The sequence below is a fragment of the Panthera leo genome, chromosome D2, assembly GCF_018350215.1.
Source record: "Panthera leo isolate Ple1 chromosome D2, P.leo_Ple1_pat1.1, whole genome shotgun sequence".
Classification (NCBI taxonomy): domain Eukaryota; kingdom Metazoa; phylum Chordata; class Mammalia; order Carnivora; family Felidae; genus Panthera; species Panthera leo.
Genome location: NC_056689.1, coordinates 44,331,128 through 44,352,042, shown reverse-complemented (window position 1 = coordinate 44,352,042; position 20,915 = coordinate 44,331,128). Strand labels below are relative to the sequence as shown.

The window sequence follows — 20,915 nt, the reverse complement described above, 5'->3', positions numbered from 1 at the left end:
AACATATTCCAATTATACTGGAAAACAAGACAATTGTGATTATAGTAGTATTCATCTTCTCAATTCTCAGGATGAAAACCTATCCAAAGCAAGAACAGGTTAGTCCAGAAAGCACTCCTCTCTCCCTTGGGAAAACCCAGTCAACTACTACTGACAGTTTCAAGTCACTTTCCTTTCAAGACACAATCTAACATGAAAGGAAGCAAATGGGGGGCAGGCAATTAAATATTTATTGAGCACCTACTATTGCTACACACGCTTTCATGAGGTAGGGATATACAAGAGGAGACAAAGATCCCTTCCCTCATAGGGGATACGTATGTAACAAACACAAAAAAACATGAGATATGTTAGATGAGATAAATGCCCTGAAGAAAAATAAAGTAGAAATAGCATTTGGGAGTGGGGTGTTACAATTTAAAATAGGTTGGGGCACCTGGGTGGCTCCGTTGGTCAAGTGTCTGACTCTTGATTTTGGCTTAGGTCATGATCTCATGGTTTGGGAGTCTGAGCCCCGCCTTGGGCTCTGTGCCAAGGGCACGGAGCCTGCTTGGGATTCTCTGTCAAAAATAAACAAACATTAAAAAATAAATAAATAAAACAGGCTGGTCCATGGGAGATTGATTGAAAAGTTCCTTTTCCATACTGGGCAGAACAGAAATGTTTGGGGAGTGTCAGGGAGGTAAGGGCAGGGCTTGGCCCTCATTTTGTAGGGCACTGTAATACAATCACCACAACGTGCAAGTGTATGATTTATAATTTTTATTATAAATTCTGATTCCCCATCCTAAAACAAGGAAACATTTCCTGTAACCAGTGTGGAAATTTCTGACTTCAAGCTCTCTGAAGTGAATTTTGAAAGTTGTGATACATTGTACTACACATTATCAGAAAAAGATTACACAGTTCTACTTAGCAATTCCAGTTCTGACAGTTCTCACGTCCCGGCTGCAACAGAGACCCAACAATGGCACAACAGATTCTTCTATTAGTTTTCCTGGCAGGATTTTCTTTCTTCCACTGAAGCAAAGGATGAGTCCACCTGAGTGGATGGAGCTCAAGGTAGTGGAGATTCTACCCTCCTCCAGGCAGCACGCAGGAGGGCAGCCTGTAGCATCAAAGGGTACAAGTGTGGTTCAGATCTATGATTTTAGTCTCTGCCATAAATATAATTTAATGGGGGAGAAAAATCAGACATCAGACACCGAGGCATTCTAGCAAACAAAAAAGCCCTTATTTGCTACCTAATATGTGCGTGAAGCAGATTTGAATGAAGTGAAGTGAACCAATCTGGGGGGGGGGGTGCAGGGAGAGAGGGTGGGGGATGGGGATAGGCAGGTGGCAGAGTATAAGTTGAGGGAACTAAGAAAACCAAAGGAAAACCACCACCAACATCCAAAAAGCTGCTTTCCCACGTGTTATCCAGACTGGAGTCCACATTGCTCACTCTGGTGTGGGACTCAGGGCCACGGCACTGGAATGGAGTGGGGCTTTCAGGGTATTCACTTGCCTCACTGGAATCAGGGAGGTAAAAGGTAAAGGGAGTGGTGTGGCCTGAAGGCCCAGAGACTGAACTGCCTCCAGAAGGGGCCCTGGCGTAGGCAGTCTTTAGTGTGAGGCACAGGAGAGCAGAGAGCCACAGCACAGCTCTCTTCAGTATTAATACACTAAGCTTCCACAGACTAAACACACACACACACACACACACACACACACACACACTTTCCTACTCTTCAAATCACGTACCATTTTCTACCAGATTCAACAATGTCTATAATAATGGATATCCAATGTTCAAGAAAAAGTTTGATTTCTTTTTTTTTTTTTTTTTTTTTTAAATTTTTTTTTTTTTTCAACGTTTTTTATTTATTTTTGGGACAGAGAGAGACAGAGCATGAACGGGGGAGGGGCAGAGAGAGAGGGAGACACAGAATCGGAAACAGGCTCCAGGCTCCGAGCCATCAGCCCAGAGCCTGACGCGGGGCTCGAACTCACGGACCGCGAGATCGTGACCTGGCTGAAGTCGGACGCTTAACCGACTGCGCCACCCAGGCACCCCAAAGTTTGATTTCTTTATTAGTTACCATACGTTGAGCAAATGCCAACCTCTCAATTTCCTCACCTGTAAAACAGGGATAACAGGCAGGGATGCAAATGAAGAGGCTGGCATCGTACCTGATGTATAATAGGTTCTTAATGTTTTCTCTTCCTCCTTTCCCCCACCTTAACAAAAAAGATTAGACTTCTGTTAAAGGCTATAGATGTACTTCAAAAATCAGGGCTTGTTGACCTTTAACGTATGGGCCAGTTACCTGGTGAATTATGTTAAAAATGCAGATTCTGATTCAGTGGAGTTGGGGACAGGGATTCCACATTTCCACTAAGCTTCCAGGGTATGCCATGCTGCTGACTAGGGATCACTCTTTGAGCAGCAAGAATTTAACTCTACTAAGCTCCAATAACACAACTACTGCACAAGAAGCCCCTAAATGGGCTCCACGGATTATCTCTTTCTATAAAAAATTAACTCTTCTATTTAAGCTTCATGTGGAGTCACTGACCCAGCCAACTAACCAGGCTAGGTCATAAAAAATGCATCCTTTGGTCCAGGAGGGTTCACAGCACTCTTCCACAGGAAGATCTTGCAATGGTCTCATCTCTGCACCACTTTCGGCTTTTTGATCTTAGCCTTTGCCTCTGATGATAATGACCCCTTAATTAGCACCCAGTACTCTGTCATCTAAATAATTATAGTAAGTGCAGCTTGCACCTCTGCTTACAATCTCTGAAGAAACTGATAAAACAAGATCCTATGCTGATTTTTTTAAGAAGACAAAAGTGGGGGGCGCCTGGGAGGCTCAGTTGGTTAAGCGTCTGACTTTGGCTCTTGCTGTTCATGGGTTCAAGTGCCACATAGGGCTTCTGTGCTGACAGCTCAGAGACTGGAGCTTGCTTCAGATTCTGTCTCCCTCTTTCTCTCAAAAATAAACAAGCAAAAAAAAAAAAAAAAGACAAAACTGAGATGCCTAGGTGGCTCAGCCGGTTAAATGTCCACCTCTTGGTTTCCGCTCAGGTCATCATCTCAAGGTTGTTGAGTTCCAACCCCCCTAGTCAGGCTCTGAACAGATAGGTCAGAGCCTGCTTGGGATACTCTCTCTGTCCCTCTACCCCTCCCCCACTCACGCTTGCTGGCTCTCTCAAAATAAATCCTTTAAAAAAATAAAAAAAATGAAAAGACAAAACTGACCCAAATACAAGCCATGCGCATACTGCCCACAGTGGAATGCACAGACCTGTTATAACTTCCAGTCACATAAGCTATCAAAAGTTGACTTATCAAGAAAAAGTACTGTTACAATATTTGGGAAACTTTAAATGTCAGAATATACATTTTGTAAACAGTAGGGCAAAAGTAAAACAGTTCAGCCATGCTAAAATCCACCTTAAATTTCTAGTGCGAAGGGCTGCAGGATATCTTAACTATTTTTTCTTGACTCAGAGTTTCCTGAATATACTTGGAGGAACCCGGTTAACTTCTGGGTGCATTCAAGGCAAATCATCCATTTGCGGAAGAAGGGGAGGGCTTTTCACTAGAAGCAATTAGTTTCCTAATTTCCCAGGTGTATCTCCATTAACCACCCACCAAACAGCTGGGCCGTCCAAGCCAGATGAATCATGCACCTCTCAGCACGAAACGATTGTGCTACTTTTTAGAACGCTGTTTTCCCACGGCAGCCTTAAAAAAAAAAAGATCCCCCCATCCAAATTTCCAACTTTGATAATCAATACATTGACCCGAAAAAAACAAAACCAAAACCCAAAGACCACAAAGGAGCGTAGTGTAAAATTAACTCTTTTCTCCCATCAATCTCCCACCTCCCTGTCCTCCCCAGAGGCAATCACTGGTTCAATTCTCGAAATTTTTCATTTATGGAAAATTTCAGAAACGTTAGTGAGACTGGAATAATCAGCCCTTGTGTACGCATTACACAACAATGGAAAAACACCCCACTGGCTTTATTCTCCCTCGGTCGGTATTTGTAGGAGTTATTTTCAAGTAAATCCCAGAGTCATAATCCTTTTACCCGTCAAAACTTCAGACTTTTTAAAAAAATTCTTACATAACCACGTTAGCGTTATTACACACAACAAAGTTAACGATAATACTATCCAGTATTCTTGGGGTCTCTCTTAACGCGTGCAGGGCAGACCGGAGAACTATGAAAGTATGAGCGGAGGGGTCGCGGGAGCATTCAAGCGCCGGAGCCGACATCCCTCGCGGCGTTAGGTGCCCAGTGCCCCGGGCTTCCCAGTTCCCGCAGTCGTTACCTGCGTCGGGCCAGCACTCGCCAGGCCGGGTAGAGGGCGGTTCCCAGCCGCGAAATCCGCGCCTCCGCGCTCCCAGGCCGCGGCCCCAGCAGGCCTGGCGCAGCTGCACAACCCACCGTCCCTAGACACGGGCGAGTCCCTGGAGGGGAAACGATTGACACAGCTGCCTGCACTGCGCCCCCGGCCCTCCCTGGCGGCACCTGCGTCTCCCGGCGTGGTCAGGAGCTGCAACGGGCTCCCGAGCCCGGGCGGGCAAAGCCCGCCACAACCGCTCCTCCCGCCGCCGGCTCCCGCGCCTAGCCGCGAGTATAGCGCCCTCGCGGACCCGGACTACAACTCCCGTCGGGCGCTGCGGCCGGGCCAATGGCGGGCGCCGGAGCATGCGGGAAGCAGCGCCTGCGCGGCGGTTTGAGTAAGCGGCCGCGCGATTGGCTGCGGGGTCGGACGGCCGCGCGGGGCCTGTGGGAAGCGGAGTGACGGAGCGAGCGGCTGTTGGAGGAAGGAGGTGGGGGCCGGGAGCGCAAATGGCGTTGAGATGGTTCAGGGCCCTGTTCAAACTCCAGCGCTGACCATTCACCGGCGGAAGCGGCGGCGCAGGAGGCGGCGGCGGCCTAGCGGGGGCACGTAGCGGGCTCCGGTACCTGCTCTGGCGGCGGCGGCCAGAGAGGCCTAGGCCCGGGCCCGGCCGGCGGCGCTCAAGGCGGGGAGGGAAGTTGCGGTGCCGCCGCTCCCCCCCCTCCCTCCACCGGGTTTCCTATTTACCCAGAGCGGAGTCGCGGGTTCTGACGGTGGCGGAGCCCCTTGCCTCTCTTCGCGCACAAGCCGGCCCTGTTCTCTCGCGCGGGGCTCCCGCGCCCGTCCGTGGGCCGTTGGGAGCGGGAGAGGCGGAGGCGGCCCGAGGCCAAAGCACCCGCCAGGCGCCGAGGGTAAGTGAGGTCTCGGGCGGCTGCCTAGGCCCGGAGGGAGCCAGGGAGGGTGGGGGAGGCAGGGGTCTGGAAGTCTCGCTATTTCACCCACACAGCCTCTGAGGAAGTTGGGCAGGGGAACGACCTGGAGAACTCTCTTTTCCCTCTTTTATTTTTCCTTTTTCTGAGTTCCTTTCGGGCGGCCACTGATTTGCCTCCCTCCCCAAGCGCGGTCAAGTGCGTTGGTTTCAGCCCTGAATCCTTTGCGGTCTTTCCTCCGCCCCTGGCCGCCACTAAGGCCTTACACTGCCCTGGGGATTCAGTGCAGAGGCTTCCGGGGCGTCGGAAGCTACATCCCGTTCCTGGCGGTGGGGGTGGGGAGGAGAAAAGTTGCGTGAGCTTCCAGAGGGAGGGGACCGCGTCTCCTGCTCCCCCCCCCCCCCCCCCCCCCCCCCCCGGTGCACCGACCGCCCCCAGGTGAGAATCTCTAGGTGGTTAGCTTCATCCTTTCCGGCTTTCACTCCTTGGTGGAAGCCCCTAAACCCCTGGGGGTCCTAAAGAAGCTACACTTGGTTGAGGGTTAAGTGTGAGGACTTTTTAATCCCAGCGCACGTTCCTGAAAATTCGACCTGGTTTTGGGCAGAGAGGCAAGGGCCCAACGACTGTAAAGACTTAGTTGTGAATCATTCTTTCCTTTTTAGTTAGGAAAGTCTTTGGAGTTTGAAGCCTGACTGAGCAAGATAGCTTGTGTACTTGAGATATACTTAAAGTATGTCAACTGTGTCCGCACTCTTACACTAATTTGTACGTACTTTACACTCTAGGCATTAATAATGTTATCGCGATAGTATGTCTAGTGACTTTACAGACAGACATGGAAAACTATAAAATAAATCAAAAGTAGGGGATATTACATAATGAATTCCCATGTATTTGCCGCTCAGATACAACAGTTCTTAATTCTTAACCGAGTGTTTTTCATCTACACACTTTCCATTCCACATCCTTTAAAGCTAGAGAATTGCTGACATTATTTCATCAGTATTTTAGTACATAATTGTAAAAGACATGGACACTTAAAAAACAAGCATGATTTTCTTATCGCTTAAAATAGTTAACTCTTTCATATCAAGTGTTCATCTGCAGACTTTCAACTTGCAACAGTGAATGCTTTGTGGTTCCAAGACCATTTTACTGCAAGACCACTAGTTTTTCTCCTGCGGGCCCAAAGGAGCTCAAGTCTAAATTTTTGGTGTGTCATTTAGTCAGCATTTTTAGGTGGTTACCTTGTGAGTGTATACAAAATGTTTCAGCTTTGTTGGTGTACATGTAAATGCAGGTCTGTAGATGAGGGCTTTAAATTCTTGAAGGAATGAAATGACTTTTTTCTTTTGTTCTTGCAGCTGCCAAATATACTTAGTTTTGTTTAGACTGGACCTAACAGGAAAGCCAAAGATTCTTTAGTGTCAATCTACAGTAGATCTCAGGAAAAAGTTTTGTGACATTTTAAAAGGTCTTCACACTATTTTTTCTTAATGCAGATCTGTATGATGACTAAGTTATTACTTTGTCAAATTAGAATTGGTTTCTAGCCAAACACGAGAGAGGAAAATTATCATTGAATATACATAAAACTAAGTTTATAGTGACATAAGTTGCAAGAGTTTAAGTTAGTAAAGGAAAAATATGTTTAAAGTATAGACCAAAACGTATTCGAGTAGAAGTCAAATATTATTCTACTTGTCATATTTTAAATTTCAAATTATGAAGCTTTTTTTCCCCCAAATCTAGACAGTGATCTGTTTTGGGTATATTTAATAAATTGACATTTAAACTTTAGGAGGTCAAAGTGTAGGAAATGATAAGAATTGATAGTGTTTAAGAAGTACTGTTACTTTAAAAAGTGTTTTATTCTTTTGATTTACTATTTTGAATTTTTTTTGTTATAGTATTTGTTATTATTATGTAGATACAACAGATGAGTCCACTTATCCTTTATAAAGCAAAGAGGAAAATTTACAGGTTTCTGATGCTTCATTTAATAATTAGCAGACTGGTGTAATATGCTGGAATTCACCAGCTTCAGAAAACGTAACTCTGCAGTTGAAGACAAAGAAGATAGAATACGTTTTTTTGTGATTAGGGAGATGACCGACTAGAGAATATTTTTCAAGCCACAGTTTAAACTACATTAGACCAAGGATCAGGATCTTTAAGATTGTATTAAAGGCTGCAGGTTCTAATACATAAGAAAGTAGCACCATTTTCCCGACTTTTTCCCCCTCCTATGAATAAATGCTTTGACATTTCAAGACCTAATTGAGTCAATTACTTGATAATTCTGAGATACTGAAAAAAATTAACATTTTGTGCATAAGATTTTATAGGAGTAATGACCCTATTCAGATTATTTTCTTAAGGTAAAAGTGATATTTATGAGAATAGTACATAGATTCATTTGAAACTTAAAAAAAATGGATATTCCACTCTTAAGTTGGTTTTGTGGATAAGTTGATTAATCCTTATGCTTGCTTACTTTGTAAGTGTATGACTATGTACTCATTATAAAAAAAAAATTAGATATGGAAGTATGTAGAATAAAAAAATGAGCCTCTCTCTTTATACACCTTCCCTGTATGTATTCAACCATTTTTAAAGTTTGTATCTTGACTGTTGAAAAGCCCCCATGGGGGAGAATCCCTGGGTTATTTTTATATTCAGTGTTAACGCTGGTTAAGTGTTTGGTGATTGTATATTTTCTTTTCTTTCTCCCCCCCCCCCCCCCCACAGAGAATATGAAACAGGTGTCAAAATGACATCCAGATTTGGGAAAACCTACAGTAGGAAAGGAGGAAATGGCAGTTCAAAATTTGATGAAGTCTTTTCCAACAAACGGACCACCCTTAGCACAAAATGGGGAGAGACAACATTTATGGCTAAATTAGGGCAGAAGAGGCCCAATTTCAAACCAGATATCCAAGAAATTCCGAAGAAACCTAAGGTGGAAGAAGAAAATACTGGAGATCCTTTTGGATTTGATAGTGATGATGAGTCTCTACCAGTTTCTTCAAAGAATTTAGCCCAGGGTAAGGGTTCCTCTCATTCAGAATCTAGTGAAGCTGCTCAGCTGGAAGATGTCACTTCTGTACTTGAAGCTAATAGCAAAATTAGTCATGCAGTTAGTGAAGACAGCGTTGGGTCTGATAAATGCTTACATTTGGAAGAAACTTTGGTTGGGAAAGAAAAGAGCACAAACCGAATCTTAGAAGATGATGCAAGCAAAAGTAGCTGTGCTAAATTAATGACTTCAGGTAAGTTTTTAATTCCTTCCTTCCTTTCTTTCTCTCTCTCTCTTTTTTTTTTTTTTTTTTTTTTTTTTTTTTTGGTTAAGTGATCTCTATACCCAACTTGACTCATGGGGCTTGAACTCATGACCCTGAGATCAAGAGTTGGATGCTCTTCTGACAGAGCCAGCCAGGCACCCCTTGAATTTCTTTATTCTGAGCCAGGAGACCTTTGTGTATGCCATTTATTATTAAATGCTTTAAATTCTAAAATATCCTGCTGCTTGGGTTTTCTTCCTGCATTTGTGATTAATGGGGGCTTTAGATAATTTGTAGAAGAGACTTAAAAACAATAAAGAAACCAATTGGGGGTCGAAATTTTACTTAAGCAGCTTGGATATTAATGTTTCCAGACTGTTACTTGTGGTGCATTTTGGGAACAGTTTTTCCTTCCTCCCCAACTCCATTTCTAGTAAGAAACATGTCTTTTTGTTGTGTTAGGATGACACAGTATCTTACATTAGTGGGGAAGATTTGTATTGTTACTGATAATGAAAATGAGATGAGCATTTACAATGAGGATTAGGTTTAGGAGTGTTAGACTTTTTTTCAAAACTAGTTTAGAAAGATTAAGGAGGTATTGTGGAAACATTGAGGAATTGAACTTCATTGCAATTTGAGATTTGTGGAGTCTGGTGCCAGTAGCAACTTGTATTAATATATTTTAATCCACAAAACCAGTTGTATTTTTAAAGTGTTAATTTGTAAATCTGGCATCTAGGCTTCATTCGAAAAATAACATATTCTATCCGTTTTACCTCTACTCCCTTCGTAAAGGATTTGAGACTTCGGGTAAACGGTAAAAGTGCAATTAACTGAAACACTAAAGAACTAAGCTTGGAGGTAGCAGGAGAGACAGTGTGCTTGCTTTATTAGCAATAGGACAAGGATGGCACTGTAGTTGAAAACAGACCTTAGTTTCCGACTTCTTGGCAAAGTTTGGTGATACGAAAGGTTATATAGATCTCATATTTTGAAAGGAAGTAAAGACAAAACTTTCCTAGTACTGAATTCTCAAGAGGAGTTTGTCCTCGAGGCTTAATATAAGTGCCTCAAACAATATAATAAAAGACTTTGCCTTGCATAGTTTTACTAAAAATGCTGGACATTTTTCACTCTTTCTCACCCTTGGATGAGAGGATGAGCGAGCCAGCTGTTATTGTCATTCCCTTGATCCTCTTGGTTAATTCTGATTTGGCTGTCCTTATGCTTTGCCCACATTTCTCTTGACACATTGTTCAAAACTTAAGGTTAGGTTAATCTTTCACTAAAAAAAAAACCAGCTTAGGGGCTCCTGGGTGGCTCAGTCGGTTAAGCGTCTGACTTCAGCTCAGGTCATGATCTCTCAGTTTGTGAGTTCAAGCCCCACCTCAGGCTCTGCTGACAGCTTGGATCCTGTGGCCTGATTCAGATTCTGTGTCTCCCTCTGTCTCTGCCCCTCCCTTGCTTGCACTCACTCTCTCTGTCAAAAATAAATAAACATTAAAAAAAATAAAAAACAGCTTAAAAACTTTCCCAATTCAGCTTCTAAGCATGTATTATAAGTCACAGGACTGTTGAACCAAAATAAACTAACTCAGTTCTCCTTACTGTACAGATGAGGCTCAAAGAGGTCAAGTGACTGTCCAAGGTTGGCTAGTGGCAGATTTGGAATAATATTCATTTATTGATTTTCAACATATTGAGCACATACTACATTACCTCCACTGTGATAGGCTGTGAGAGTGCTGTTCCACTTGCGTTATCCAGTATTCTTACTGCTCTCTTGTCCTCTGATAGTTAATCCACAATGGGGGCAGATAGGCTGGAGGAAGGAACGTGAGGCTGAGGAAGTGGCGAAACTGGTCAAGAAGGCAGACACAGCTTCCCCAAGTGCTAACTTTTGGAGAACTGGGCATCACTAGCAGGCAAAGTGTTTAGGTAGAGGGACAATAGAAACTTGGAAATTAAATCTACATAGATAGAAGTTGCTTATATTGCATATACATCTGTGTATGTCCAAACTGCCATTTGAAGTTGTTTGGTGGGAATTGGAAACAGTTTTCTGTAGAAATGAGATATTAGCTTCCCAGTCTGATAAAGCTAAATTGTAGTTCTAATGCTGACACTGTGGACTTAAGAATCCAAACTCCATGGTGATGGTTTTATGAGTAGAAAATGGGTACTAAAATACAGATAGATGTTCAAGAACATCTTATCCCTCTTCCTCCTTCACAGGTCATCCTTAGTGTAAAGGGAATGGGGTAGCACTATGAACATTTTTTTCTCCTTTCCCTTGGCCACCTAGAGCTGCAGCAACCCTAGCAGCCCCCTGTAGGATAAGAAGGGAACTTTGAAGGAGTGCTTATAGTTCTCATGGTAGTTGTAGTTCTGAGGTCTTAAAAACCATTTATAGGTTTGTGTAAGTTAGTTATAGTTTTGGAAATATTTTTACATGGTATGACCTTGCTTTTCATTCCCCCTCCCCTCTAACATTTGGGCGTTTCCCTGTATCTAGACTCTTGCATTACTGTCATATTGTTATTGCCTTTACTCTCATGCAGAAAGAAGCCTTCTGGTTGTAATTGAAGTTTAGAAACCCAAACTTAAATTTGTGAAAAAAAAATTGTGTTTAATGTTTATTTATTTGGTGGGGGGTGGGGACAGAGAGAGAGAGAATCCCAAGCACATTCCACGCTGTGAGCACAGAGCCCAATGAGCACAGAGCCCAACGCGGGCCTCCATCACACAAGTCGTGAGATTGTGACCTGAGCCAAAAGGATACTTAAGCGACTTGAGCCACCCAGGCACCCTACTAAACTTAAATTTTTGATAAAGGGGGTCTTTTTGGATTAAAGATTCTTCGAGAATGACAATGTTTTGGACTTAAGATGAAACTGCTTGTACATGTAATGTCTCAGAAAACCCTTGCAGGTCGTTTTTACACACTTTATTCAAGAAAGAACCTTTGAGAAATTTTATTGTAGTTTGTTCGTAGTGTAGTAGCTAAGTTTCATTGTATCCTTCCTGTGGGAAGTGCCTGCTCCTTCAGATCATTTTCACTGTGAAATTATTTCGGTGAAAAGGGCTTATCCAAGCTCAAATTTACTGTAAAAATTTCTCCTGGCATCAAGTTTTAAAGTGCATCTCTTTCTCTACAGGGGAATATGTGGTTAATTTTTAGCTACTTTTAAAATTATAGGTAAAATATTTTATACCAGGTATTACTTTTAAAAACTGTGGCTCATTTGAAGAGGAAACACAGAATAAGGTTATGATAAAATGTATTATAGTTGCCATTTTCCAGATAGATTTTTTTTTTTTTAATTTTTTTAACGTTTATTTATTTTTGAGACAGAGAGAGACAGAGCATGAACAGGGGAGGGTCAGAGAGAGGGAGACACAGAATCTGAAACAGGCTCCAGTCTCTGAGCTGTCAGCACAGAGCCCGACGCGGGGCTTGAACTCACGGACCGCGAGATCATGACCTGAGCCGAAGTCGACCGCTTAACCGACTGAGCCACCCAGGCACCCCCCAGATAGATTTTTGATGGGTATGAGAACCAGAATCTAGATTATAAACTGTGAATGAGAACTGCAGAGAAGGATTGAGTTGCTAAAATGTCCTAACTCTTGGGGCGCCTGGGTGGCTCAGTCAGTTGGTTAAGCGTCTGACTTTGGCCCAGGTCATGATCTCACAGTTAGTGAGTTTGAGCCCCGCATCAGGCTCTGTGCTGACAGCTTGGAGCCTGGAGCCTGCTTTGGATTCTGTGTCACCCTCTCTCTGTTCCTCCCTGCTGACACTCTGTCTCTCCCCACCCCCCCGCAAAAATAGAGATTAAAAACAATTTTTTCAATGTCTTAACTCTTGATTTAAAAAATAAAAAACTTATATCAGCTTCAATAGTTGTCAATATATGGCAAACCTTATTTTATCTACTCTACACACTACTCTTTCCACTTCCTATCCTCTAATCCCTGGATTATTTTATTTTATTTATTTTTTTTTTTCAACATTTTTTATTTATTTTTGGGACAGAGAGAGACAGAGCATGAACGGGGGAGGGGCAGAGAGAGAGGGAGACACAGAATCGGAAACAGGCTCCAGGCTCCGAGCCATCAGCCCAGAGCCTGACTCGGGGCTCGAACTCACGGACCGCGAGATCGTGACCTGGCTGAAGTCGGACGCTTAACCGACTGCGCCACCCAGGCGCCCCTCCCTGGATTATTTTAATGCAGATTCAGGACTTCTTATTTTATGTGCAAATACTTCAGTTGTAATTGCTTTTAAGTTGAGTTCTCAAACAGCTTTGCCACTTAAAAATGACTGTTAGCAGTACCTAAAGTTTTGTCCTTTTAAAAGATCTTGGAATATTCTGTAAAGTGTGGTATCCAGGGCTGTGTGCATTAAGGATGAAAGGTTTCTCTTGCCTTTTATATGAGGCTACTTCCATTTTCCATCTTTGTGCTTTCTGCTACAGGTTTTTAATCTGGACTCTAGAATAAAGTATGCAAAGACTTATATTTCCACTTGGCACACTTTCCTTGCCAGCCAGCTGGGATTCAGTCTACACATCTTGCCAAATATTGAGATAACTACTGCATAGGCTCTTAATTTGCATGACTGGTTTTGTAGCCAATGCATTTTTTCCATTTGCTTAAAGCTGTACTGAGTGTTTGTGTGTTAGGGATATTATTGTCAGGAATTTAAGAACTTTGATTTGGAACTGAAGATGATTATTATTTTTTGAATGTTTATTTTTGAGGGGGGGAGAGAGAGAGAGAGAGAGAGAGAGAGAGAGAGAGAGGGAACGAGCGGGGGAGGGGCAGGGAGAGGGAGACACAGAATCCGAAGCAGTCTCCAGGCTCTGAGCTGTCAGAGCCTGTCACAAGGCTCGAACTCACAAACCGCGAGATCATGGCCTAGCCTAAGTCAGACCCTTAACTGACTGAGCCACCCCTGAAGATGATTTTAGGAAAGGGAAATAAATTGTTCTATTCCTGAAAACTTAAAGTAGCCCAGGAACTTGTGAGGTGAGATGAGATTTTCATCTGCGCATTGGATAAAGTACAGATGATTGAGGGTGTTTTTTTTTTTAAATTTTTAATGTCTATTTATTTTTGAGAGAGAGATCGAGTGAGCGAGCAGGGAAGGGGCAGCGAGAGAGGGAGACACAGAATCTGAAGCAGGCTGCAGACTCTGAGCTGTCAGCACAAAGCCCGACACGGGGCTAAACTCACTAACTGAGATCATGACCTGAGCCAAAGTCAGACACTGAACCGACTGAGCCACTCAGGTACCACTAATGAGAATTAGTAAAGAATTCTGAAAGTGTAGCGTCACCAAGAGCTCCTAACCCTTATTTAGGTATTGGACATATTTGTTGTTTAGAATGTATATGTCACACCTAAAATTCTTTTAAGGGAAGTAATGAGACCAATTATTTATTTAGTTCCTACTTTTGTGTTGAGCTCTTATATCTTACATATCAATTGATTCTTAATCAGAACTATGTAAGTCAGGCTTTGTTTCCATTTTATAGAGGGTAAATCACAGTTCAGTGAATAACTTAGATTACTAATAGAAGATTCGAGAAACAAAGTGTTCTCTTCTGTATTCTGATGTGAATAAACTTAATTTTATCATATTTAGAGGCTTACATTTAAAATAACAGTGTCACCTGTTGGTGGGAATGCAAACTGGTGCAGCCACTCTGGAAAACAGTGTGGAGGTTCCTCAAAAAATTAAAAATAGACCTACCCTATGACCCAGCAGTAGCACTGCTAGGAATTTACCCAAGGGATACAGGAGTACTGATGCATAGGGGCACTTGTACCCCAATGTTTATAGCAGCACTCTCAGCAATAGCCAAATTGTGGAAAGAGCCTAAATGTCTATCAACTGATGAATGGATAAAAAAATTGTGGTTTATATACACAATGGAATACTACGTGGCAATGAGAAAGAATGAAATATGGCCCTTTGTAGCAACGTGGATGGAACTGGAGAGTGTGATGCTAAGTGAAATAAGCCATACAGAGAAAGACACATACCATATGCTTTCACTCTTATATGGATCCTGAGAAACTTAACAGAAACCCATGGGGGAAGGGAAGGGAAAAAAAAAAAAAAAACACAACAAAGGTTAGAGTGGGAGAGAGCCAAAGCATAAGAGACTCTTAAAAACTGAGAACAAACTGAGGGCTGATAGGGGGTGGGAGGGTGGGGAGGGTAGGTGATGGGTATTGAAGAGGACATCTTTTGGGATGAGCACTGGGTGTTGTATGGAAACCAATTTGACAATAAATTTTGTATATTAAAAAAAATAATAGTGTCACTGTACAGTTTTAGTTTTATCTTGGCATTGGAGATAATTGATAGGAACACATTCTAGATTCCCTCTTGCCTCTATTTAAATAATTTTCTTTTTTAAAAAAATATTTATCTTGAGAGGAGAGCACACTTATGAGCAAGCAGGGGAGGGGAAAGAGAATCCCAAGCACCTTTTGACCTAAGCCGAAATCAAGAGTCAGTCGCTCAACCAACTGAACCACCAGGTGACCCTGAATACTTTTCTTTTCAATAAAAATTGTGGCCTGGGGTGCCTGGGTGGCTCAGTCCTTTAAGTGTCCGACTCTTGATTTCGGCTCAAGTCATGATCTCATAGTTTATGAGATTGAGCCCTGTGTGGGGCTGTATGCTGACAGCTCAGATTCTGCTTGAGAGTCTCTCTCCCTCCCTCCCTCTCTGCCCCTCCCCTGCTTTTGCTGTTTCTAAATAAATAAATAAACTTAAAAAGAAAAATGTGGCCTAAGTAATTATAATACTTAGCAAATAAAACTGACCTTATTTTTACAAGTAATAAGTATTTTCTACTTTTTTCATTTTTTGCAATATATATTATACAAATGGAAATTTAGTATGCAAATTCTGAAAGACACACTGTAATTTTAAATTTTGTTTATGAGTGGAATTTTAATTTCTTTTAAAGTTTATTTTTTTTAGTAATCTGTACACCCATCATAGGACTTGAACTGACAACCCTGAGATTGAGGCACATGCTTTTCTGACTGAGCCAGCCATGTGCCCCAGAACTTTAATTTCTTGTAAAATATTTTCTTAGTAAAAGGATTATTTTCTTTTTAGGAAAAAAAATTTTTTTTTTTTTAACATTTACTTATTTTTTGAGAGACAAAGTATGAGCAAAGGAGGGGCAGGGAGAGAGAGGGAGACACAGAATCGGAAGCAGACTTCAGGCTCCGAGCTGTCAGCACGGAGACTGACGTGGGGCTCGAACTCATGAACCACGAGATCATGACCCGATCATGAACTGAGCCACCCAGGCGCCCAAAAGGAGGATTATTTTCAAGGTCTGAGCAATAACAAAAGTGCACGTGACCACTGACAAGTTTCTTCTCGGATCCAGGTTGAATACCAGCCATAGGAGGTAGTATGTAGAAACTGTGAGCATAGTCCATGCCTTCTAGGAATGGAGTTACTGATTTCTGCTGGTAATAACTGCTTTTAAAACGGTGACAACACATTTGTACAACACTTGATGCTTTTCAGAGATTTTCCATATGCATTCCATATTTTTAGAATTTAGAGCCAGGTGATTCACACATTTTTCTTGCCCAATCTTTGACTCCAGGAAACAGTCCTCAACTTTTCCAGAGCGCTGATGGTAGAGGAGGATGAATTTGTTCATAGGAAAGTCTGGGGGTTGCTTTCCTTCCAGCCATTCAGCTATTATTTTAGTGTCCTGTGTATGCTGAATGCTCACGTATGTCAATGAACAAGATTTTGCCTTATTCACATTCTAGTGGGCAAGACAGAGATTGAATAGAGAATAAGAAGTGTGCTGAAAATTACAGAAAAATATAGGATCTGGGGTGCCTGGCTGGTCCAGTTGGAAGAGCATGGGACTCTTGATCTCAGGGCTGTGAGTTTAAGCCCCAAATTGGGTGTAGAGATTACATAAATAAACTTTAAAAAAAAGAAAAGAAAAATGTGGGGTCCTTTAAGAGTGTATGGTCTGAGTGAGGGATAGGGGCAAAGCTGACTTCTTGAAAATTTTGTAACAGTGTTTCAACTTTTTTTTTTTTTTTTCAAGTTTACTCGTTTTTTTTGAGAGAGTGAGAGTGGGTGAGGAGCAGAGAGAGGGAAAGAGAATTTCAAGCAGGCTCTATGCTGTCGGCACAGAGCCTGACATGGGGCTCGATCTTATTAACCGTGAGACCTGACCTGAGCCAAGATCAAGAGTCAGATGCTTAACCAACTGAGCCCCCCAGGTCCCCCAAAGCTGACCCTTAAGTTGGGACCTACTGCTACACTGAGCAAGCATGAAAGTAGCAGAACTTAGTGGCGTGGACAGTGAGGAAGGAGGAGACATTAAGAATGTCTCTCAGTTATCTAATGTGAACATGTGAGCAGATGGTGGTATTGAGATAAGGGGACTTACTTTTTTAATGTTTATTATTTTTGAGAGAGAGAGAGAGACAGAGTGCGAATGGGGGAGGGGCGGGGGGGGGGGGTGGGAAACAGAATCTGAAGCAGGTTCCAGGCTCCGAGTTGTCAGCACAGAACCAGACACGGGGCTCAGACTCACCAACTGTGAAATCATGACCGGAGCCGAAGTCAGACCTTAACTGACTGAGCCACCCAGGTGCCCCAAGATAAGGGGATGTTTTGAGGGCAGGTTCATCAGTGTAGGTTTGGGCACATTGGATTTGAGACATTTGTGAGGCATAGGGTATGCTGGTATGAACGTAGATAAGACTTGGTTGGAGATGATAAATTTGAGATTCAGCATGTAAATGTTACTTGAAATTATATGATTAGATGAAGTCATTAAGGAGAATGTAAGAGGAGAAAGCACTGAATAATGAAGAACTTGTTATACTTAATTGATGGAGAGAAGAAGAAAAAAAAAACTAGATTAGAAAATTGAATAGAGGCAGCTAGAGCACCAGTAGGAAAATTGAGCCAGTGGTATTTTATAGAAGCCAGTAGAGAGGTGTTCATGAAGGATCAACTGAACTGGAATGCTACTTGCAAAATCAACAAGAATGAGGACTGCAGAATTGGCATTGGAGTGTGCAGCTTGGGTTGGAACAGTCTGAGTAGTGAGTACATAGGATATGGGAGTAGCAAGTGTACACAACTTATTAAAGATATTTGAAGGGGAGAAGAGAGGTTCTGAAAAGTTATGAGGTGATGAGGGTTTCTGGAAGGTTTGATTGCAAAGTAGAGCCTTAGAGCATAGGATTCAAAGCACAAGGTGGGGAGATTGGTCTTGGAAGAAGAGAACCATGTTTCCTGGGTAGGAGGAAAGATGGATGAGAATGTGAGCTTAGTGAAAGGATGGAAGATAGAGTGGTTTTATGGATGAAGACATTATTTTCCCCCATGAAATGATAGAAGAGATTATCCCTGAAAGGAAGATAAGGGCAAGGAAATGTGGGGGCTAGAGTGGAGGGATAAAGGGTTCAAACAGGTGTTGCAGAAAATGGAAGCAGGAGCTGTATAGAGAGAATTTCTGGACGTCAATGAAGCCTTAGTGAAGTCTGTATCATTAAAAACTTATGGTCACTTACCTCATTGTGAGTGCAACCCCCCCCCCCCCCCCGCTGCTTTAGTAGGCCCTGTTAGCCAGAACCTGCACAGAACGTAGAATATTAGGAAAATTAGAATTATCCTGGATTGTCATTTTTGTCTGACAAGATGTGGTGTGAATAGGTAGAGAAGAAAGAATTTAGGGTATTGTCCAGAGTGAGTGAAATGATTGTGAAATTTAAAACTTTTAGGAGTTGGACAAGGCTGGTGGATAGGAGAAAGGAGAGAGGTCAGTATACTGAGTCTTATTTTTTTTTTTTTAATTCTTTTCAACATTTATTTATTTTTGAGAGAGACAGAGCACAAGCAGGGGAGGAGCAGAGAGACAGGGAGACACAGAATCCAAAGCAGGCTCCAGGCTCCCGGCTCCCAGCTCCCAGCTGCCAGCACAGAGCCCGACGCAGGGCTCGAACTCCTGGACCATGAGATCATGACCTGAGCTGAAGTCGGCCACTCAACCAACCGAGCCACCCAGGCGCCCCCTGAGAGTCTTGTTAAATAAAAGTCAGGAATGGGGTTACTGGAACAGGTTGGATAGTTGGTAGGTTGTGATTGAGAAGTGAGTTACTAGATTTTAATATTTAAGAGGTGAAGCCTTCTAGGACATGACAAGTTTCCGGGTGAAACTGAGAACTGGTGGCTGAGCTGGAATGTAAAAGACTGTCTTTGGGAGAAGCTTAAAGAACTGTGAGGTCAGGGGATTGGGATTTGATGGAATTCAGGATGGTAGCAAGACTGGCATAAGGGATAGGTTATAAATCCTATGTAAAACCCTTAAATGAAGAATAAGAGGTTGTTAAATGACGAGTTTGGGGAAGATTAGAGGGTAACTAGCTAAGTGACACAAGCCTCAAAAGGATGGGCTTTTATAAGAGGGTGGAGTAGGAATAGTTTTATAAAAAGTCTCTGGAGAGTCAGCATACTAGTGACCCCAAAGCATCCTACTCTCAGATACTGAAAGGGGCTGCAGGTAAGAGGCATATGTATGTAGTCAGGGTTCAGCTAGGGCCCGGAAGTGGTAGAGGGAATGAGCCCCCAGGTATATGTGAGTGTGCTGATCACTGAGTCCTGCGTGATTTAGACTTAAGGGTTTGGGTGGTGATGGCAGTTGGTTGTTGGATTTTGAGATTGGAAAGAAGTACCGATACGTTTTGAGTATTAAAGTGTTTGGGAGAAGGTAGATGACAAGATGAGTTTACATTTTGGATCATGACCCAGAGAAACAGATAAGAAGCATGGTGTCTTTAGAACCAAATTTTCTGATGGCAATTTTCAAACCTTCTTTGTTTGTTCACTCATTGTCTGAAAAGTGTTTGAAAACTGTCCCTGCTTCATATATCCCCTATATATTTTTTTAAGTTTGAGTCTTATCAGTCAAGATCCCAGCTGGAAATAGGCGGCATGCCCCAATTAGGCTAATACCAAGAAAGTGTATTTATAAAGGGACTATTTACAAAGTTGTGGGGAAAATGTTACGGAAATCACAAGGGGTGGTGCCCTAGACTTGGTTAGCAAGCAGTGAAGCTATTATCACCCATTTTCACAGGGACAGGGGGAATATCTGAGCTGTATAGAGGAAGCCACCTTAAGGGAGCAGTATCCTTTTGTTGAGAGGCCTAATAAGGAAAGTGCTGGTGGGAGGGAGGGGGGATGGGGGGTGGGGGGGGGTGGGGCGGGGTGGGGCAGGGTGGTATCATACCTGAACCTAAAGTTCCTCCATTCATCCTGCTGGGGCTCCTTATGGGTAAAACCCAGTGGAAGAAGGAAGGAAACTTTTTGATATAGGTCAGCCTCCTGGGGCTGAGATTCGGGTGGTGAGTGGATCTGGAAGGACAAGTGGAATATACCTGGTGTAGTATTTTAAAAACAAACCCATATAGTTCTATGAAAATGTATATAACTGATTACTATCAAGATATAGAATATTTCTGTTACCTCAAAAGTTCCTTCATGCTTCTTTTTGGTCAGTCTCTTGTCTCACTTCCAACCCCTGGCATCCACTGATCTCTTTTCTGTCCCTGTAGTTTTTATCTTTTCCAAAATGTCATACACCTGGGATCATGTAGTATGTAGTCTAATCAGTCTGGCTTCTTTTATTTAGCATAATGCTTTTAAGAGTATTCCACGTAACAGTAGTTCATTCCTTTTTAATTGCTGAGTAATACTCCATTCTATATATGCCCAAATTCTTTCTTTAGTTGAAGGACATTTGGATTGTTTTCAGTTTTGGGCAATTATGAATGAAGCTGCCATAAACATTCACATTTAGATTTTTGTTAGACATATTTCCTCATTTCTCTTGGGTAAGTACCTAGGTTATGAAAATATTGATCTTAAATTTAAATGCTTGCAAAAGATGTAATTTCCTGTAAAAAAAAAAAAAAGAATTTCCTATGAATATTGATGTTTTAAAATAAAACATTTAAGTATCTGTGATTTTTTGACCGTTCTATTATAAAAACACAGATACAGAAAACCATACAATACAATGTATAGAAATACCTGTTTGGTTTAATGAATCATTTATAAGAGCAACATGCTTATAACCACCACCCACATTAAGAAATAGAATTTTGGCAACCACTCTAGAATCTCTTCCATCTGTCTCTTCCTTCACCCCCAGAATGACTGCTCTCCTGTCTTTTATCATAATCGCCTTCTTACTTGGAAATGTTGAAATTATTTGCTGTTCACTTTCAAATATTAAAAAAAAAAAAAAAAACAAGTTCTTTCACAGCCAGA

General features: G+C 42.3%; 1 protein-coding gene across 4 annotated transcripts in view; it reads left to right on the top strand.

Annotated features, from left to right (window-relative positions):
* The first annotated feature begins 5,172 nt into the window (after positions 1 to 5,172).
* Positions 5,173 to 20,915, top strand: part of WAPL (WAPL cohesin release factor) — a 92,718-nt gene continuing 76,975 nt past the window's right edge. For all 4 annotated transcript variants that reach the window (XM_042909227.1, XM_042909226.1, XM_042909225.1 and 1 more), the window contains exons 1-2: positions 5,173 to 5,255; positions 8,025 to 8,545. In XM_042909227.1, coding sequence (XP_042765161.1) covers positions 8,047 to 8,545 — 499 coding nt within the window. In that variant the 5' untranslated portion in view covers positions 5,173 to 5,255; positions 8,025 to 8,046. The remainder of the gene's footprint in view (positions 5,256 to 8,024; positions 8,546 to 20,915) is intronic.